Source organism: Pseudophryne corroboree, chromosome 3 (assembly GCF_028390025.1).
Source record: "Pseudophryne corroboree isolate aPseCor3 chromosome 3, aPseCor3.hap2, whole genome shotgun sequence".
In the NCBI taxonomy this organism is placed as follows: domain Eukaryota; kingdom Metazoa; phylum Chordata; class Amphibia; order Anura; family Myobatrachidae; genus Pseudophryne; species Pseudophryne corroboree.
In genome coordinates this window covers 522,296,207-522,315,491 of record NC_086446.1, presented here as the reverse complement: position 1 = coordinate 522,315,491, position 19,285 = coordinate 522,296,207, and the positions used below count along the sequence as shown (strand labels likewise).

At 40.8% G+C, this 19,285-nt stretch overlaps 1 protein-coding gene across 9 annotated transcripts in view; it reads right to left on the bottom strand.

Moving 5' to 3' along the window:
• Nucleotides 1–19,285, bottom strand: part of BAHCC1 (BAH domain and coiled-coil containing 1) — a 169,454-nt gene that overhangs the window by 32,633 nt on the left and 117,536 nt on the right. For 7 of the 9 annotated variants that reach the window (XM_063961114.1, XM_063961112.1, XM_063961113.1 and 4 more), the window contains 11 exons: nucleotides 19,092–19,190; nucleotides 14,569–16,272; nucleotides 12,377–12,482; nucleotides 11,868–12,076; nucleotides 11,425–11,583; nucleotides 10,756–10,946; nucleotides 10,267–10,645; nucleotides 7,365–8,186; nucleotides 3,406–3,593; nucleotides 2,932–3,068; nucleotides 137–247 (listed from right to left, as the gene is read on the bottom strand). In XM_063961114.1, the coding sequence (XP_063817184.1) occupies nucleotides 137–247; nucleotides 2,932–3,068; nucleotides 3,406–3,593; nucleotides 7,365–8,186; nucleotides 10,267–10,645; nucleotides 10,756–10,946; nucleotides 11,425–11,583; nucleotides 11,868–12,076; nucleotides 12,377–12,482; nucleotides 14,569–16,272; nucleotides 19,092–19,190 (4,105 nt within the window). The remainder of the gene's footprint in view (nucleotides 1–136; nucleotides 248–2,931; nucleotides 3,069–3,405; nucleotides 3,594–7,364; nucleotides 8,187–10,266; nucleotides 10,646–10,755; nucleotides 10,947–11,424; nucleotides 11,584–11,867; nucleotides 12,077–12,376; nucleotides 12,483–14,568; nucleotides 16,273–19,091; nucleotides 19,191–19,285) is intronic. The other 2 variants (XM_063961115.1, XM_063961117.1) reach the window with 1 other exon arrangement.

The following is a 19,285-nucleotide window of genomic DNA, read 5'->3' as shown; positions in this document are numbered from 1 at the left end:
TTAATGCCTTAATAATTCATTGTCTTCAGAGAGTGGCTCTCTGTAAAACATGGCTGTGATTATATAGCATAGTAAATGTGTTTTACAATAATAAAAGGCAGAGGAACACTAAAAAAGAGGTCTTATAGCAACTTACTTGCTTTTTTTAGTATCATACAGCCGATGTGAGGAAGGAGCACGGCAGTGTGGGCGTTTTCTCGGCCTTCCCGGCCCCCGTCGGACTGGGCTTCTTGAGCTCTCCTCCTTTCTGTGAATATAAAGCATAATCTGTTGTGAATATTAGTCAAAGATAAACCATTGCCTCAGGGACCTAAAACTTTCAGGACCATTCATAGCTATTTGTGATCTAGGACCACAGATTTTACTTCTTCATACAAAACTGCTGGTGTCCAGAAGAGAACACATTAAATGATGCAGAAGTTCAAGAATTAGAATATCTCAGTAAGCTACTGCATTTTACTTCTAGAGATTATATATATATATATATATATATATATATATATATATATATATATATATATATATATATATATATATATATATATATATATATATATATTTATTTTTTTTTTTTTTTTTTCTATTCAATTGTCTGCCTATTCAGTTGTCCGCAAAAGCAGTTTTGCGGTAAGTTTACTACAAATTTCAATTCACCAACTCCAAACTGGTGATAAACTTGGGGAAAATCCCTATTTTAAGTAAAAAATTTAAAGATTTGTTTCCGAAACCCCTGGGACAACCCCCTGATTGACTAATTAGGCACAGAGGGGTGTATCTTAACTAAACCTTGGATGGAGATAAAGTATAAACCAACTATTTCTAACACAGCCTGTGACACGACAGGAGCTGATTGGCTGGTACTTTATCTCCATCCAAGGCTTAGTAAATAGACTCCCTCGTTTTTAATTATTTTAAATTGGCTAAGAATGAGTGCAAAATTATGGAAATTGAGGTACAAGGTATGGGACAGGTATATTGGGGTGCTTTATGAGTGTGACAAGTGTTTTTAGACTTGCAGGTGGGAGTTATCAGTCTGTTTCCACATGTGTTTTTATTTATTTTTTTAAAGTTACCCTAAACTGACCTAAATACACACCTATACCCATTTTTATATACCCAAAGTTTAATTTTAGCATTACATTGCTGGAAAAAAAAAGCTATCAAAAAAAAAAAACACACAGAGATAGAGATATATAGATATATATATATCTATATATCTCTATCTGTCAAAAAAATAAATATATATATATATATATATATATATATATATTTATTTTGATAGATATATTTAGATAGAGATATATATATATATATCTATCAAAATATACATATCTATCTCTCTCAGCCATTTGACCCAATTTAAGAACCAGAAATAGGTTTATTATAACCAATAATAAACTTTATACTGTTATCCAATATTAATTTAGCTTTTTTGGGGGTACGGACAGATTTACCCATTTTTCACTTTAATTACCAATTTTCACGGCAATCCCGTTTTTGTTAATTTGCATTTGAATAGGGTGAATGATGGGAGCGTGCATACCCGCAAAAAAAGCAAAAACGTTTTTGCCGCTAATTGACTACTCTCCACTCACTTCCATCCCAGCCTATTACAAATACAAAGTTACCACTTGTCCCCAAAACGGAGTTCTTAGTTGCTGGGGAAGGGGGTTAACTGGACCAAAACATCAGCACTAGGACCTGATACTACCTGCATTAATTGAAAGAATATAAAAATACTAAGTGGTTGAGAACTAGGGGAAATGATTGGACTGTTCTGAATTATCAATCATCTTCTATTGTTGTTATAATACGCAAAGTTGAGTAAAAAGATTTGTCTTGTGTGGTGCACAATAGATTAATACTTCACTTTTATTAGTAACATTATAAAACAAAATAATGCCTTCAAAATTAACTAACTAAAATGTAAAGATTAGAGAAAGGGGTGTAAAAATTGTGTAATAAGTTGCTGTGCTCTTTAGAATTGCTGCTATATAAGGGGATAAACATAGAAACACTGCAAAATAACAGTAAACAAAAACAACAAACGCCTAACCTTATAGTGCAAGTACAAAACATTACTATATCACAGAATGGGCAGTACAAAACATAAAATGACAAACATGAAAACCATACAGCAGAATAATATATGTTTGGATGCAAACAGAGCACACCTTAGAGGGCATTAAAAGACATGATGGACAACAAACAATGACTGAGGGTTTATAGACGAGACTTAGATGAGAGCTTACATTCTAGAGGGAGGCGGAATGATAGACAATAGGAGCAAGGGGCAATTAGGCTTTGTAGTCCAGAAAGGTAGCAGAAGAGGCTAAACCGACATAATAGCTGGAGGGTTGGTTGAAGTTTGAAAGGCTATTGTGCAAGTTGGATTGGTAAAATGGGGGAGGTGAGCATGATGGGGTAGTAGAAAGACATGGAACGTAGTCACAATTGTGAATAAACGTACATTGTAAAATAGAACACATGACAAAGCAAAATGAGGTAGGACAGAGAACAGTATACAATAATGATGGCTATAATTATGCAATGTGGTATGATAAATACTAGGGTTCACGTTAGCAGGGTGCCGTATCCTGCCTGATACTAAAGTGGCAAAATCAGGCCCTGACTGCAGTGCCCTGCTAAAGCAGCCAGACTGCTGCCATTCTGACCCACAGGCCGCAGTGTCCCATGGGTGAGAAAAGTTGCAGTGTAGTGATCAAAGCGGGTGAATGGCATCTATTCATATTGAGGGAAAAGCTTGAGGGAAGCCCACACTTACAGAGGATGAGGCAGACGAAGCCCTGTCTCCCTCTCCGACCGGCCACACCCCCTTTTAAGTCACCTGCAACAAACCCGTGCCTGCACCTCAGCGCCCTGCCGCATCCTAGTGGAAACACTAATATACTATAGTCAACACAAACTCACTCATGGTCGTGTCGCCGTTGCAGTTTCACCAGCTCCCTCTGCTTCTCCTTATAACGCCTCTGGATTTCAGCAAGCTTCATTCGCATGTCCACCTCCTGTGTATCCAAGTGGTCAATGGCAGCCTTCAGTGGACAGACCTGGGGGTAGGGGAACAGTCATTGTAACTTCATTTTGTAGCTAGAGAGCAGATCATTTCATATGAAACTACAAATGTATTCCTTTTTAGGTTAAATATATAAAATTCAATTATGAAAATTATTGTCATGTTTGCAAGAGGGAGTATGGTAATATTTTGATCTATTTTAGAACACTTGAAAAGCTTTACGTCAGTGACTAAATTCCTTCATGCTTGTCAATAGACAATGGCATAGAGGGTGGGTCATCATGATAAAACAATTTGAGGCATAAGCTTAGGTTCTCAGGCACTGACAGGGTCTTGTTGTGTCTAATAACGTATTCTACTAAAGCACTTACTGGTTTTGTTTTCGGTGTCCAACTGAATGTGCGGCGGGATAGCCGGACACGGGGTGTGGTGTTCGGGCAACAGGAAAGAGGACAGGTTGGTTTAGCACCTTGCAGGCTATCAGCCTCGGCCAGAGACCAGGCAACAGCAATGGTAGCAAAAACTTGAAGATCAGAGACCATTAAATCATCTTCACTGGCTAAAAAAAAAAAAAAAAAAAAGTTATAATCTTTGGAAGAGATACAATTCTCACAATAGAATTATTTAAAATACACCTCACACCTACAAGCTGTAGAATTCGGTGCTCAAAGCCAAAATTTATGAAAACGCAGCATTGAAACCAATGCGTTGTCACACCTGTATCAGTGATGTCGCTGTTTTCTAACCAATTGGATTGACTGCCCTCTCAACTACTGGTACAGCCCACATGCTGGCATGTGTCAGCAATGGGCATAATATCAATATGAGCGACCTGCCCAGCTGTCAGGACATACATTGCAAAGGACACAGAAATCAAGGATGCAATAATAGAATATTAACAACCCCAGTCACATCTTTAAGGTGTATAAAATAAAGATGAAATTAAATATTCAGGATTGACATTAAAAACATCAAAGTAAACCAAACATATATATATTGATATTTGTGTTGTTGTCATAAACTCCCATATGTATAGACTTAATCTCCCAGTCATTCATACTTCTGGTGATCCAATAAAGGCAATTACAAAAGGCAGCCAATTAAAAAAAACAAAAAAAAAAAACATAAACCCCAAGAAATGGCAGTGATTGTAAACAAGAAAAAAATAAAAAATAAATTCATGCAATTGTACATAACTGCAATGTGATCAATAAATGTCAAAAAAGTATTTGTCCATAAGAAAAACATGACAAATAATTGACATTACTAAACTCATAAGGTACAGTATTGGGGCCTGAAGGGGAGGAACAAAGTGATTCACAAGTCTAAGTCAATCGTATCATTTCATAGTGCATAAATAAAAGGTCATTAAGCACTTCAGGCGCTCACTATCTTTCATGTGCTGGTTTTCAGCTTTTTCTTAAGGTTGGTGATCCTATTTGGGGCATGGCAAGAGAATGAAGCAGACATTCAAAGAAGAGATGTAGAGGAAAGTTCTTATTACGGTAGCGTCTAATTTCCCTTCGTGGAGAGGAGCTTTCCCATAAGCCCTTGGGTCCATGTCAAAAACTATTGGGAATAGTAACCTGTGGCAAGCGAAGAGAGACACCAAGCCCGAAGCGTGGTGAGCAAAGTGAGCCTGCGAGGGTCCAATGGTGCACAGAAAAAAAAAAAACAACCCTCAAACGAACGGAGAAAACATTTAGGTGCTGTAAGGGCGGAAGTTATCTCCTGCCCTCACATTATGTCACTTCCAGGTCCTGATCACAAAGGGAACATAGACACAACCCTCTTATTACAGTTAATACAAATTATCCAGAGTAATTAAAAAGGCAGTCACATAATGCAGCAGTGCTGTCACACAGAACAGGTGTAAGATGAAATGTTGCAGGTCCCCGTGGACTGAACTGTTCGCCAGTTATTATATAGCTCACTGTAAAGATGCCCACACAAGTGTTTAGAGAACCATCTTCCAGACGGTTGATGTGGTTGCATTTCCGTGCATTACCTTATGCACTATGGCAAGATCAATCGATGCTAAAAGCTACTTGGAGAACATTGCCCTATTTAAGTATGGCTTCCTGTGCTGTATTGCAGCACATGTACCCATCTGTCTTATACTGACAACACGCTTCTGATGGCTCCCATGACAGACACTAAAAGGGGCCGGACTGTAATACGCAGCTAATTATCACCCCCACTGCACTACATGCCTTATAATTTCTCAGCTGAAGAAAAAGCAAGCCACATTTTACTAGAGAAAGACTATGCTGCTGCAACTCACTGGCACCAAAAAGGTTAATACATGTGGAAGGTCTGTTCCTTTCTGTAACAATGGCGTTGAAAGGTAGGCAGGAATCGGACAAATAATACTCCAGTTTAATCTCTTAATTGTAAGACTCTACGGCCTTAAATAAAAATAAAAGCTCTTATACGCCGTTTCTCTTTACAGTAATTATACTTTGTGTAAAAAAAGCTATTAAATTGGCCTTTTGCCTGCATAGTGGAGGCTGCACCACTAGTGTGTACCAATTCACTAGGATGAAATTACATCACTTAGGCATCAAAAATTGGCTGCTTTCCCATTAATATTGGTTCAACCCACAAAATAGCTGGCTGCATCGTGTTTAGGAGACTTCCCACTTTCATTGTGTTTGTTTTTTTTAAACCAGAGGGGCCTGATTCAGAAGTGGACAAAAAAGTTGTTGTTCATTCTAACCCCCTGCACCTTTCAAAACCTGTACAGTTCCTCTTTCCAGCCTGGAGTGTCACTCGCTGCTTTGGTGCTTCTAGCACAGTCTGGTTTGTATCGCAAATTTTTGCTAAATGTATATACTTTATGTACAAAGAGTAATATATTTTCTTTAAAATCGGGCCACCATAATTGAAATCTTGGTATTGATCATATTAAAAAACAATGGTAATGAGATTCGAAATATGAAAGTTTTTCTGTGTGGGCGGGTGGGGATCCATATACATTTTAAAACAAGAAAAGACAAAGCTATCCTAATAGAACATTGTGACAAACCATTATTTGTGTAGCATTTCCTTACAATTTATGACATGGCTGAAATGTCAAACCTAGTTCCCTGGGATGATAAAACAGCAGTTTGGCAGGTAGGAGATTGTGAGCGGTGTGATACAGTACACTGGATCACTGTACACATATTACTGCAGCGTGCTTATTAGCTGAACTAAGAAATCAAATCCTCCCTTTTAATGGCTGCTCTAAAAAGTGGCTTTGGAGGGTAAGGTCCGGGGCTCAGAGTCCCTGTGGAGCATGAGAGCCTGTGATTAAGAAGCACACTGCACTTAGAGCCCAGGCTGCAGTGCTTGTGTTTAATAATCTCTGAGGAGAAGACAATACTCAGCCTGCAGGGAAATTAAAGGCATAAGATCTCTGGCTTTTAGTTGCTCTTAGCATGGGAAAGCCACCCTCCGGAACCTCTGTTAGAGCAATAGCTAAGACTACTCCTACATAGCTGTACTAGGCTCTTCCATGTATCTCCTTTGAGAAGTTATAGACCCACCTAAAAGTAGAACTTGCCAACAATTGTTCATTAACAATGCAAGAATGCCAGCTGAAATCATCAGGTTCTAAAAGTGCAATATTAATATTAAATAATTCCATCATTGAAATCTAATATGAAAATCCTCAAGGCAAGTCAAATTTCTGTTTCATTAGGCAACAAGTCAACTCTGGACGCTTTGGATAAACTGAAAGAACAATTTGGCTCTTAACACCTATCTGCTGTTAGTGCGCATTTTAGAAACAAACGCCTGAAAACCACATAACACTGTTTTTTATGACCTAAACGGTTTATATTATTTTTCCCCGATGTTTCACCCGTATTTTCTTTTACAGGCTATCCAATTTGGTCACCTGTGAAAAAAAAAAAAAAATCCCAAAAGCACACCGCTTCATTGAAACCTGTGTGTATTTGGTAGAAACAGACACATTTTTGGATGAAAACAGGGCTGTTTCCGGGGGATTTGGTTTCGCCTGCCTCCACAGCTCACGTCGGCTTATCGGGTCTAATAGGATAGTCCCCGGTGAGAGATAGCGGAAGGTAACTAACCACAGCTAATTGGATACCCCCATGAATTATATGGTTATACACATTCTCACAGCATGTAAGTGTGATGGAGCGCCAAGTGTTTTTTATAAAAATATATTTTTTAGGTACTGAGATTTTTTTTAAACATTTGTATACAGTAAAATTTTATTAAAACTATTTAGATTGCAGTTTTAGATGAGGTTACTGGATTTATACTACTGCAATGGTCTATTAAGAGAGAGGAATTTAAAAAAACAAAACCAAACACTGACCTTTTGAAACTTTTAGCTGATCCTGCAGAGCAAGGTCTGCTAGCTCGCTGAGCAGAGCAATCCCATGAATACCTGAGCTTGAGGGGAAGGTTGAAGAGTTGGTAACAGTAAACACATTCCCTTCTTCAAGGATTGAGGGGAGTTCTCCCAAGGAGATACTGGCCGCTATAAGAGTGTCCAGACTGTATATAGACTCTTGGTGGTCAATTAGAGCTGGGGAGCAAGGTAGGGAAGGAGTAAAATGCTCATCATCTGCCATCTGTGTATCAACCAAGTCCAGGTCATCACTGACATTGTGTAACAAAGTCTGACTTACATCGCTAGAGTTGTTATCAGGTTCCCCTACAGTCACTGGAGCCTCAGGTGGCCCCTTAGAAATGTTTGGCAACTGCCCAGCTGATGTGCACTCAAAGACACAACCATCACCACCTGGTTCCTTTCTTTCATCTGTTTCCAGGTTTTTAGACTCTAGAACTTCTCTCTCTTTCCCATTCTCAACAGGCTCATCAAAACTCCTGCTGGCCTCAGATTCCTGACACTCCTGGAACTTTGGGACCTGGGACTCCTGGCTACATATCTCCGTTAGGTCTGTCTCCCCTAAGCGAGGCAACTCCTGGTTAATATCCAATGAGACCCCTGCAACTGGTGTGTCACAGAGGGATTTCTTGGTAGGGGTAAACGTCCTGGACTGCTCAGGTTCTGCCGCAGTTGATGCAGTTTGCATAGTTTCAGGATCAGCAGGATCTGCAGAGTGCACATGATGGGAAGATGGAGAGGTATAGGATTGGACAACATCTGGGTAGGTGTATCCAGGAGGCAGATCTACAGGACAGATAAAGATAATTAAGTAGATTATAAAAAAAAACCCTGGGTCTAAAAATGATCAGAACAGCACTTCACCTACACTAAAAGATACCTCTAAATGTATACTAGTGTAGAGCGGCTCTTTATAGACTCAATTTCAGGTACGGTGAACAACTAACACTACACTGGGCATCATAGATGGGAATGATCTGTGTAGCCACGCCAGGATATATCTCATAGCTGCGGACAAAAATGTGGGCTATGTAAAATGCAGCAGGAAGATTGACAAGTGACAATTAGAACAATAAAGCAAAATAAATGTTTATGTATGTAAAAAATCAGCTCATAACTTATTTTTCAAAAGCAGCCTGTAAAACGTAAGGCAGAAAATCCGATGGCACTTTATCTCTCACAATAGATATGTTTATATAAAAAGGTTTAGTTATCTTAACATTCTTGTGTTAGCAGCACAATATCTATTTTCAACATTGAAGCCTCTTACAAATATACTCCTCTACACTTTCATTGTGACAAATTTCTCGGTAGCAATAGGACGTGGCAAGATCACTAGGCTATAGATGATAGACATCCTAAATGAACGAAAATGTAGATGTACGATTAATGTGAGCTGGAAGTTGATGGTATTGCATTTGTCAAGTATACACATAACAAAAACATTCATGAAGCCTATCATTCACTAGGAACCAGGAAATCACTGAGACTAAAGCTAAGAAAATCACCAGGACACAAGTGACATCACTCTTGTAAACCTTAGTGATGTCACATGTTCCTAGCAAACTGATAGGCTGTCTTCTGATGCATATAGGCGCATCTCAAAAAAAGCTATCACATCGGTGTATAAGAAGTGCTTTAATGGAATAAAAATAAGAAATTAAACAAATTCAAAACATAGCAATAGTAAGGGAAAGCAGTAGCAAGTTTTTGATAATAAACCAAAGGGGTTCTCCCATGCTGCTAGGCCACCACTCTTAGGACAGCCACACTCTACATAAGACCTTGTAGGTGTTAAGAGTGAGTGCAGACAGTGAGGAATGGGGTGGAAGAGGCAAATGTGAGAGAGGAATGATGGACGGAGAGAAAAATAGACATGACCAGACCAAGCATTAGATAGATGAAGTGAGAGACTGCACAAAAGGGAGGAGGGTAAATGATTGAAGGGAGAGAAGATAGATGGACAGAAAAGGGGTGGGTGGCTGGGTGTCAGGGATTAGACAGATTTGGAAGATGGATGTAGGCAGCCGGACTCATTACCCTGGCTGTTTTCTGGGTGTTTATGCAGCTGACACACACTGAGGACCAGGAAATAAATGTTATCACTCAGTCTTGAGAAGGCTATGAAGGTGCCCTGCGTTGGCAATGTCCCCCCAGGCTGCTCATCGTCAGATGGTTATTAATGGTATCCTCCCACTCTCTTGACAGTATGGCCAGATGAACGGCATATCATTCCTCCAAGCTTTACCCCTCACAAGGGCTGTTCAAGGAGACGTTAGTGACTCATAACCTTGGGGTTAAGATACTGGTCTTTGAAGTAGGATTGTTATATTCTATGATCCCTAGCCAATACTGCATCACTATAGCCAAATAACTGCCATATATAGTTTAATGAAAACACAGGCTGCAGGCTCTTAGTGTGTTTTATCAGTCTTTCCCAGAATATGGGTAGTGGGGCTTTAAGAGTCTAATTTTAACTCAATAAGTGTTTGATTGTGCTAGGAACACACTGCAATGATTCAGCCACGAGCTGGCAGAGCATACAGTGGAACAGAACAGATTTCCAACCATAAGCAGAGAAGATGTGGTGACAAATGGTCCTTGCGGCATGCAAATATGTTTTTAATTTAAAAGGCAATCAATAGCACTGCAATTCATTTAACGGCATGTGCAGATCTGTCCCCTCCTACTTTCTTCTGAAGATTTTTTTCTCTCTTCTAGCCACTGTTAACCTATGTTGTGCAAGACAAAACTACAAATCACTACTATATAAAAGTTAATAGCTGCATGTTGCTTTTGATCTGCAATAATACAAGAAGTCAGCTCACACTGTGGATAAAGGTTATGTAATAATTTTTATACATACCTGGTTCCAGTGATTTGGGATAGTCTCTGGGGGGTTGCCCTTCCCCCCTTCTATCTTCTCCCTCTTTTCCCTTAGAGCTTTGCACGGGCACAGGGCTGACAGCTGGAGAGCTGGGCACCAAGACAGAGCTGCCATCAGGGCAGGCCGGTAAAGTGCATTGGGCCAGTGGCCGGGGTGTGGGGCATTTGGACGGAGGCCGTAGAGCAGGAGAATGAGAGCAGGGAGACAGCTTGGGTGGTGCAGGGGCTGAAGGAGGAGGCAGTAGCAGGCTGGGTGGTGTCTGACTCTTGGAAGTATTTAAGGCATCAGCTTTATTGTGGGACTTTAGGACCTTCTCTGGTGGGTCTCCAGCCTCTGGCAGATGATCTTCAGATTTCCGCTAGAGAAAAGAACAGATGGTTGAACTGGAACATTAGCACAACCAGCTTTCCACCGGGAATGGTAGCCACAAGCACCAAGAGGATTAGAGAGGACCTTAATCTGACATACCTGAAGGTGGCTTTGCCTCTGAAGCTCCAGAGCTTGTGCTGCTCTTTGCTGTTGCAGAGCATAAAGCTCCTGTTGCCGTAGAAACTGCGACCGTGAGTAGACTGGGAGCTGTCCTGGGTGCTGGAGGTGAGAGGTGGGTCCTCGGCCAGGATACATGGGTGGCCACAGAGAAGCTTGATCCATGACATCAGCTGGGGAGAACACAAATTGTAATGCTCAGCAGTTTGTAGCGGTTGATTGTGCATAACAATTGCAAATACAAGTTTTAGCTTGCTACTGTGTAAACTAAATATAATTAGGGTAAGAATTCAGTTACTTAATATACGGATTACTTGTATTATTTAATTGAACTTTTATAGGTACAAAGGTAGATGCATTTAACATGCAACAGTGATAAAGTGCATGATACTCGAAAAAGTGCATGATACTCGAAAAACTGCATAACCATTACAATATCAAAGACATGGCTAATACTTATTCTGAATCCACAAATAAATAAGAATTAGGACAGTAAAATTGAAAGCACATTGAACTGGGCAGCTTGAACATTTTTAGAAAGATTATATGAAAAAATAAAATCATTCTGAAACATTAGTGGTAATAAAATCACAATGGCACCTACATCAAAGCTCATATATAAATCTGGTCTCCCAAAAGAGTTGCACTTACCAAGAGTGTGTGGAGCATTGTGGGGAGAGGGCTCCGGAGGTAGAATGACCAGCTGGGCAGGAGGTTCCTGTGGTAGGGGAAATACTGGTTGCATGGCACTGGGCATAGAAGGGGGAAATCCTGGGGGTAGGTTCTGGTGTAGAGCTGGGTGGCCAATACCTAGTGGCAAACAGATCACAATTAAAAACTTGTATGGCTGCTACTTTTATCACATGCATAATGTTTCGTATCCCCAGGGCAGGGGACATCTCTAAATAGCAGACAGGGACAAGTTACTAGTTACAAATGTATAAAGATATGAAGTTTCTTCCCAGCACATATGCCTTAGGACAAAAAAATAAATAAATAAAAAAGTGCTGTGTCAACACTTTGGCACATTTTATTTATAGAGGTCTCTACTTTAGAGCCACTCAGCACAGCTTTGCACCAAGTATCCTGCTTACCGTAGGAATGGCCACCCATCCAAATAGAGGGGCTCCTTGTTCTGGGCAGCCAATGTGGGTGGGTTGGGTGAGTATGTTGTGTAGGATCAGCTCCTAATTGGCTAGCTTGGAGAGAGGAACCACCTGCTATCATAAGATGAGGGGTAAGATCTCCTGGGCAACCACTGGAAGGATGGATTCTGGCAAACTCAACCAGGTCCTTGTTTTCTCTAAAATGAATGGGACATAAAAAACACATGAAACAGGATGAAGAGTGGACATTACTGGGTGCTCCCCTGTGAAAATAGCAGAAAGCTGGTTTTAAATATGGAGTGGATTAAAGCAATAGGCTTCAAGATTAGGGAAGTGGCATGATTTCATCAAGTGTGCCGCTAGATTTAAAGCGGCATTCATTTATAAGACTGGTTTTGCCTCATACTGATTGTCGCTTTACATTTAGCAACAAACTTGCCAAAATCATGCCAGTCCCAGTCTTGGAACTTACTGCATAAACCCCGAGAGTTACTCACTGCATTAGAAGATCTCTGCTGGGGATGCCCAGCCTCTCATCACAAAGACGACTCCTGTCTTCTTCTGCATCCAGGTCAATCACATGCATTGATCGGCCAGAGCCTGCTAACAGAATGAAAGGAGTCAGTCCACACAAAGACACACATAGGTTATTTATCTATACAACAGCAGAGATTCTTTATGGAAGGTGCCAATTCTTAACAGATAATGTGATGACCCTAATATTCCTAAACTGTATATTGTATACCAAAAGCTAAAATCACAGTCACTATTTGCAGATGTTTTCTAAAATACATCCTTTAGACATGCCATACCATAAGCTCAGGGCTGCTTTGCCTCTCTGACCCGGACAAACACTAATCATACAACATGTAAATACTACATTCCAGGGTAAGAGAGGCACAGCACCAAACTTAGCAGGGACAAATTTAGCACTGAATAATATTTCAGAACTAGTAAGGGATCCATAGAGGAAGCACTTTAGAAAACATTTCCAAATAGTTGTATTGTATTCAGTGTACACTCTTCCAGTATTACGGAGATGGTAAAGAGAAACCAGGAGAGAGCGCCGTGCTAGCAATAGTATAATCTTACAAGTGTAGATCAAGATTGGTATAAAGCAGTGTCTCTGGCTCAGGTGTGCTTTCCCACCAGATTTATGTATTTATGCCATTACATTTTACTTCATGTATCAAGGGGAATCTGGGTTCATTATTTCATGCTGAGGTGAGGTCAAGAAGGGGTTAATGCCTTCATTGTGAAGGTTTCGCCAGCCGACTACATTAGAAAGGCCTCAACTGGAAGCTGTGTCTCTTCGGGAGATTGGCCCAGAGGCCAGCTAATGAAAGCCATGTGTTAAAAGTGAGCCAAGGGCTTCTGGTAACGCCGGATATTCCATTCTTGCCAACTCCCTACCCCCTTCTCTATTACTACACCAAACCACATGATGACATCACTCCGGTCACACATCAGACAGGAACCTCTCACGCCTCTTCCCACTCACAAAATGCTTCCTCCCAGAGGAATCCACTGTGCAAATCCTGATTTAGCAGGTTTCTTTACTTAGCCACCGAATCCTGGCACAAAGAAGAGGTTTGGGTGTCTGTAACTCCACGTGTTAACAGCAGTGCCATCCATCTGACACCACTGTACTTTTACATTTAGCTGCGCTGTCTTCAGATTCATTTGCTCTGAAATCACATTAAGAGAACCTGATAACCTCCCCCCCACCATAAAAAAAAGAAACTTATAAGGACATAAGTTATACCTCCAAACTGGTAATGGATTTGGCCACATACACTATCTTGCTCCCCACACCTGTGACCAATAGGCTTATGCAGCTTGGTTCCATTCCTTTCCAGTTACAATCAGCAGATACAAAATACACATACTGCATTAGATGTGCTTTAGATTTAAATCGCTACTGCAGAGATGCCACATGCATCTGAAATGGCTCACCTGGAACACTAAGCTTACAAATTTGATTTCTCCTTCTAGTTAAGAGGTGCCATTTTTGCAAAATTGATTACAATTATCAAGCATAGCGTCATCAATATGGCGGTTAGTGTACCTCTTAGATATTTAGAAACCCCTCCAAACAGGTTGTGTTGTGACGTTTCCCTAATGTTACCAGGTCGGCTACTTGCAGATTCCTTCATCACTGTTTCACCAAGGCAATATGCAAAACATGACCTGCACAGTGGGCTTCATATAAAATTAGGAGCAAATCCAGCTAATGGTGCAGGTTTACACCTGGAGAAACCATGCTGCTATGCAATGGTTGGAGTGGCAGGGTTTTTTTCTTCTTCCAGTGAACATACAGGAAGTTATTGTGTAGTAAAGGAATAGTGGGCTGTTGTATTTAAATTCAGTGAGGTCTCCATCCAACTATAGAAGTGTCCTCACATAACATGGTCTAGCTAAAATTTCCCCTAACTCTCTTTCAGCCTGTGAATCAGGTCTTGCGTGCCTATATGTGGCCCTAAGGGGCAGAACAGAAGCTTGGCCACACAAACAGCTTTTTAAGATATCTTTAAGTATGTATCAAAAAAGAAAAAAAAGAAAAATGACAAATTCAGGAGCTCCACTATTATCATCTGTGCCATTTGCCCACGACTTTATGTGGAAATAGAATAGCGATCTGCATATGGTCTTTAAATAACTCACTGCAACATTTCCTGTTTTAACCCACCTTTCTGTCCTACGTTATTTCTTTGTCGACTTGAACCAGAACCATAATCATGTCGGCTGCTGGTGTCTTTCTGACGTGCTACCGCCACTGCAATGCCAACAGGGGGTTGTCGGACTTCCCCTTCCCCATGAGACGTCTCGTTTTCTCTACTTCTGGCACAGTCCATTCTCTCTTGCTCTGGCTGGCACTTGTTGTTTCCATGGAATTTAATTTCTTGATGGGAACAGCTGGTCTTCATATTCCCCAACCCCACAAAGGGGGTTCTCTGTCCAACAATAAGTGCTTGGTTGCTGTATTTTAGAAGGTTTTTCATGGCAGATACCTCATCTGTTGGGCCTTGCATCTCTTGGCTCAGAGCAGGGCCAGGAGTCATGAGAGCAGCCTGTTGTAAACTTGTGCTGAAGGGGTCAAGGTAAGAGTTCTTTCTATCCTCACCGATTGAAATTGAGGGTTCTGTCCATGGTGGCAGATGAGGACCACTGTAGCCCAATGAGCTTAGTTCGATGGTTTTCCTTTTTCCTTCTTGACTACTATGCTCCATGTCAGATGGCCTGTGCTGCTGGTGGCGTATTCTTGCAACCTTTTGAGAACTGTGCACCTGAGAGTCCTTGGAGGACCTGTCTAAAGTGCAACAGGACTGACTGTTTTTTACACAATGTGCATCCTGGTTATTAGAACGGGGACAGTCTTGTGATGTGGGCATCTCAAAGTATGCAGTCTTATCAATGCCCCTCTGCATAGCAGTCTCTGAACTTAAGCTGTTTAAAAATTCCAGGTTTTTGATCCTTGCGGCTGTGTTCTGTGGCCACTCTGACCGCCTCTCCCCTTTAGCCTCGGCTTTTAAGTGGGAGAATGTATTAGAGTAAGACCCAGGAGGGTGGGAATTAGAGTTCATTTCGTGGCTCTTGTCCTTTCCATCGCCTCCTCTGTCCATATGGCAGCTCTCCGGGGTCACCTGAAAAGGCCGGCTTTTGTCGGTGAAGTGCCCCACGGAAGGCACGAACGTGGGCCTGCCCATCTTTAGCTCCCTGCCGGATTTATCCTGCAAAGAGCATACAACGTCTGAGTTGGAATGAAGTTGCAGACAGGGGAATGAGCCAGTGGAGGTGTTAAGTGGAGCAGGAATGCTGGGGAGACTGGATGGGACAGTGTATGACACAGAGTGGTGAAGCATTTGCCTCCTCTCTAGGCACTCGCTGTAAGGTTGCTGGGGCTCGTGCTGGGGATATGACCTGTCGGCTCTCATCTCTTTGGCACATCGATTCTGGCTACTTTGACGAGGCATCCCTGCCCCAACAGTGCAGCTCGACAGCAAGGCTTTGCTAGGGTCCCCATTGAGCACCTTTGAGGTCATTAGGCAAGAGTTTAGATGCTTGGTCCGGTTCTCACACGATACTCTCTGGTGCATATCCTCTTTACAGTGGCTGTCCATAGAAATGGGCAATACCATTTTCTGTCTCTCCTTGACCTCCTCCTCCAAGTGCCTCTCTTTCAGGTCCCCTTTCACCATCTTTTCCTTGTTTAAATCTGAACCACCCAGATAACGGTCATTGTCTTTAGATGCCTTCTGCATGTGGCTGTTCTCTCTGTCACGACTGCAAGAGCCAATGGGATGACCTGGAGCTGCCCGTGCAATGCTGGGAAAATTATGGTTGGCTGACAGGAGGGTGGGTTGTGCTGGAAGGTTCCGCAAATAGAAATTATCTGGAACAGAAGTACAGAAGATAAATATAAATTAAAGTAAACTATACCTACAATAGAATTAGTGGAGCTCTAAAACTTACAATAGTTTGATATCTTAACATACTAAAGATTATTCTGAAAAATAAAGTACTCGCATGTCTGAAAGGTCTCCTTTGTAAAGTGCATTTTTTATTTTAAAAACTGGTGTACATGCAAGACTACTAGAACAGTGCTTTAACCTGTGCTACCCGCTCAGACACTTGCTTTAATTGTTTACATTGGTGAGCACACAATTCCTCTTGTCCGCAACTTTTAACAGGTCTACAAGTTTAAAGCGGGAAAAAGTTGTTAAAATTACTTATTTTTGGGGGGTGCTAAATCTGTTGTTGCAATATTACAGCATTAAGGAAAAGGTTGTTACTTTGTGCGTTTTCCCAGCTCAATTCACAGGGGTGAAGGGGAATACAGAATGCATTGGCTCACTATTTCCTTGGATTAGGGCAAAACCACAATATCGTGAATAGTGAGCTCCATGAGTTGAGGTCTGTCAGCACAGGACATATATGGAGACCAGAGTCTCGTAGAATCTGCAAGACAAGACCCCAATGCTTGGATTCACTTTACGTCCGATCCTCCACCTGTTCAAATCTTGACAGTCAATGCAGACACACTGTATGGTCAGGACACTGGCACTTAGCAGCATGGCTGAAAATTAAATATCCCTCCTGTGAGTACTCACACTCTTGGTGGGTCACAGTTTGCCCAACACATTATAGAATAGGATTTTAAGAAAAAGATTGCATATGACACACATCTGTTTCCCTTAAGGGTGCTACTTATTAATTTGATAGGAATATCAGTTTAAGGAGTAATCCTATTTCTCCTTTCCTACAATGCTTCAGCATACTTAACGCATAATAACTGTGTGGGACCCTTTGTTACACCTAGTGTCCCTCATTTACACATCAGGTGTGAACTGCACTGGGTCTGCCCACATGTGTCACATGGCATCTTATGAAATCCTTGAATAATTGAATACACAATGCTCATTGAAGGCAAAACACCCAGAGAACTGAAGACTTCACATTAAATAATCTTTGGTTAAGATTAGAGTTCGCTCAACATTTCATGGTAATTAAACATTATCTAAATAGATATAAGAATAAAGATTTTAAGTATGGGTGAACAGATTGTCAGTCAACAGTATATACAGCTTTATTCAAGTAAGGCGTAACCTTTCTTCCTTTTCATAACTGGTAACTATGCAGATTTCCATATTATATACGGGAGCAGCAGCACTTAGCCGACAACTGCACATACAGTTTTTTCCCAGCAGGAGGTTACCTGTGTCCTTTGCATGATTGGTGGCTGCAGACTATAAAGCTTTGCATATTATAGCCCAACATTATTTTCCAGTCTTTATTTTGCCTTCTTAACTTAATATTGCAACCAGACTGCTGCTCGATATTCCTGCTGACTGCTGAGCCTCAGAATGCATTGAAGGATAGATTAGTGGGGGATTACTGGTGGAATTTCATGCCAAATAATACAGCATGTTGAGAAGGTTAAGCAAACGCAGGTCATAAAAAATTCAAGTCCAGTCCTGTTATTTCAGCTTCTAACCTAACAGAGAAAAATTGGAGCATGAAGGCTTGTGGGAATGCTGTGCCCTGCGCACGCTTTCTGCATGCCTGCTTGTCCACTACCAAATGAAGTAGCAGGAAGTTGTGCATGACATGTAACTGTCCAGGTGATCAACATAAGAAAATATTACCACAAAGTACTGTAGTAAGTATTTATGTATGTATAATATCCACTACTAGTGTCCATATTTACAGTACCACAAAAAAGTAAGAATATATATATATATATATATATATATATATCTATCTATAGATATATATCTATATATCTATCTATCTTAGTGGATCAGTAATGGAAAATATTAAAAAGCCCCCAAACTCCACTCCCCGTAAACATCTGTATACAATATTGTGTAGTACATGCTATAAAATCAATGTATTTGAGTCAGATTTTAGTAAGACCCCTTGACTTGTCTGTGTCTTGTTCTATCAGAATCTACACCCTCGTTTTTACATTCATTTTTTAGAGCAGGGGTTTTAATTTTGGGTCAGCCGAGGATAAATATATCAGCCTCGCCCACCTAGACATAAACATGACACCTCATTCTGCAGCTCACTGTCTGATGCCTTAATTACAAGTTGTCAGGAATTGCTTGGAGATCACCGATTGTATAAAAAGCAGGTCTATGGAGAAACATTTGTGCACTGTATCTTCATTGCTCATAGGGGGAATAATTTATCAAACAAATAATGTACACCTAGGCCGATATTCAATTACATGCGATCATCAATAGCGAGTAATTGTGTCACCAGGGGGCTATTTAATTAGCCGTGATAAGGTAGCGCGAGATGCGGCTTATCAGGGATTTTCCTGAAAATGGGTCTTTTTCTACCAAAAACACACAGATGTCACTGAACCTGTGTTTTTTCGGATGAAAAGGTATTCTTCTCAGGCAACCTAACTGGATAGCCAAAAGGAATCACGAAAAAACTTCAATTTATCGCAGGTAACTGAATACCGGCCTTGTAAGAAAGGAAAACAGTGACTTCATTATGTCTTTTGTACTGAAAATATATTTTGTAGATTTGAACATGTGTAATTTTGTAATCCATCATATGGTCTTTAAGGGCACTGTGTTATTGCACGTTAGGGAAGATATTACGTCAGCTCAGTAAAAAGTCTACATGGAGACAAGTGAACACAAGGAATTATGTTGATATACATTCATATTGTTTTGCACCAATGGTAACACTTGCCTTTTTGGGACTCGTAGAAGCGATGTTGTCCATATAAAACATTGCTGTTTCCGTGGTCTAAGTGGCTCATGGGTAGAAAAGTGGAAAAACGAGGATAACCTGCAGATGCAGAAAAAAATGCAAACGTGATGAGAGATACCGATATACATTTTATTAAAGGAAACCTCACTGTGTTGGGGTGGGAAAACTAACCC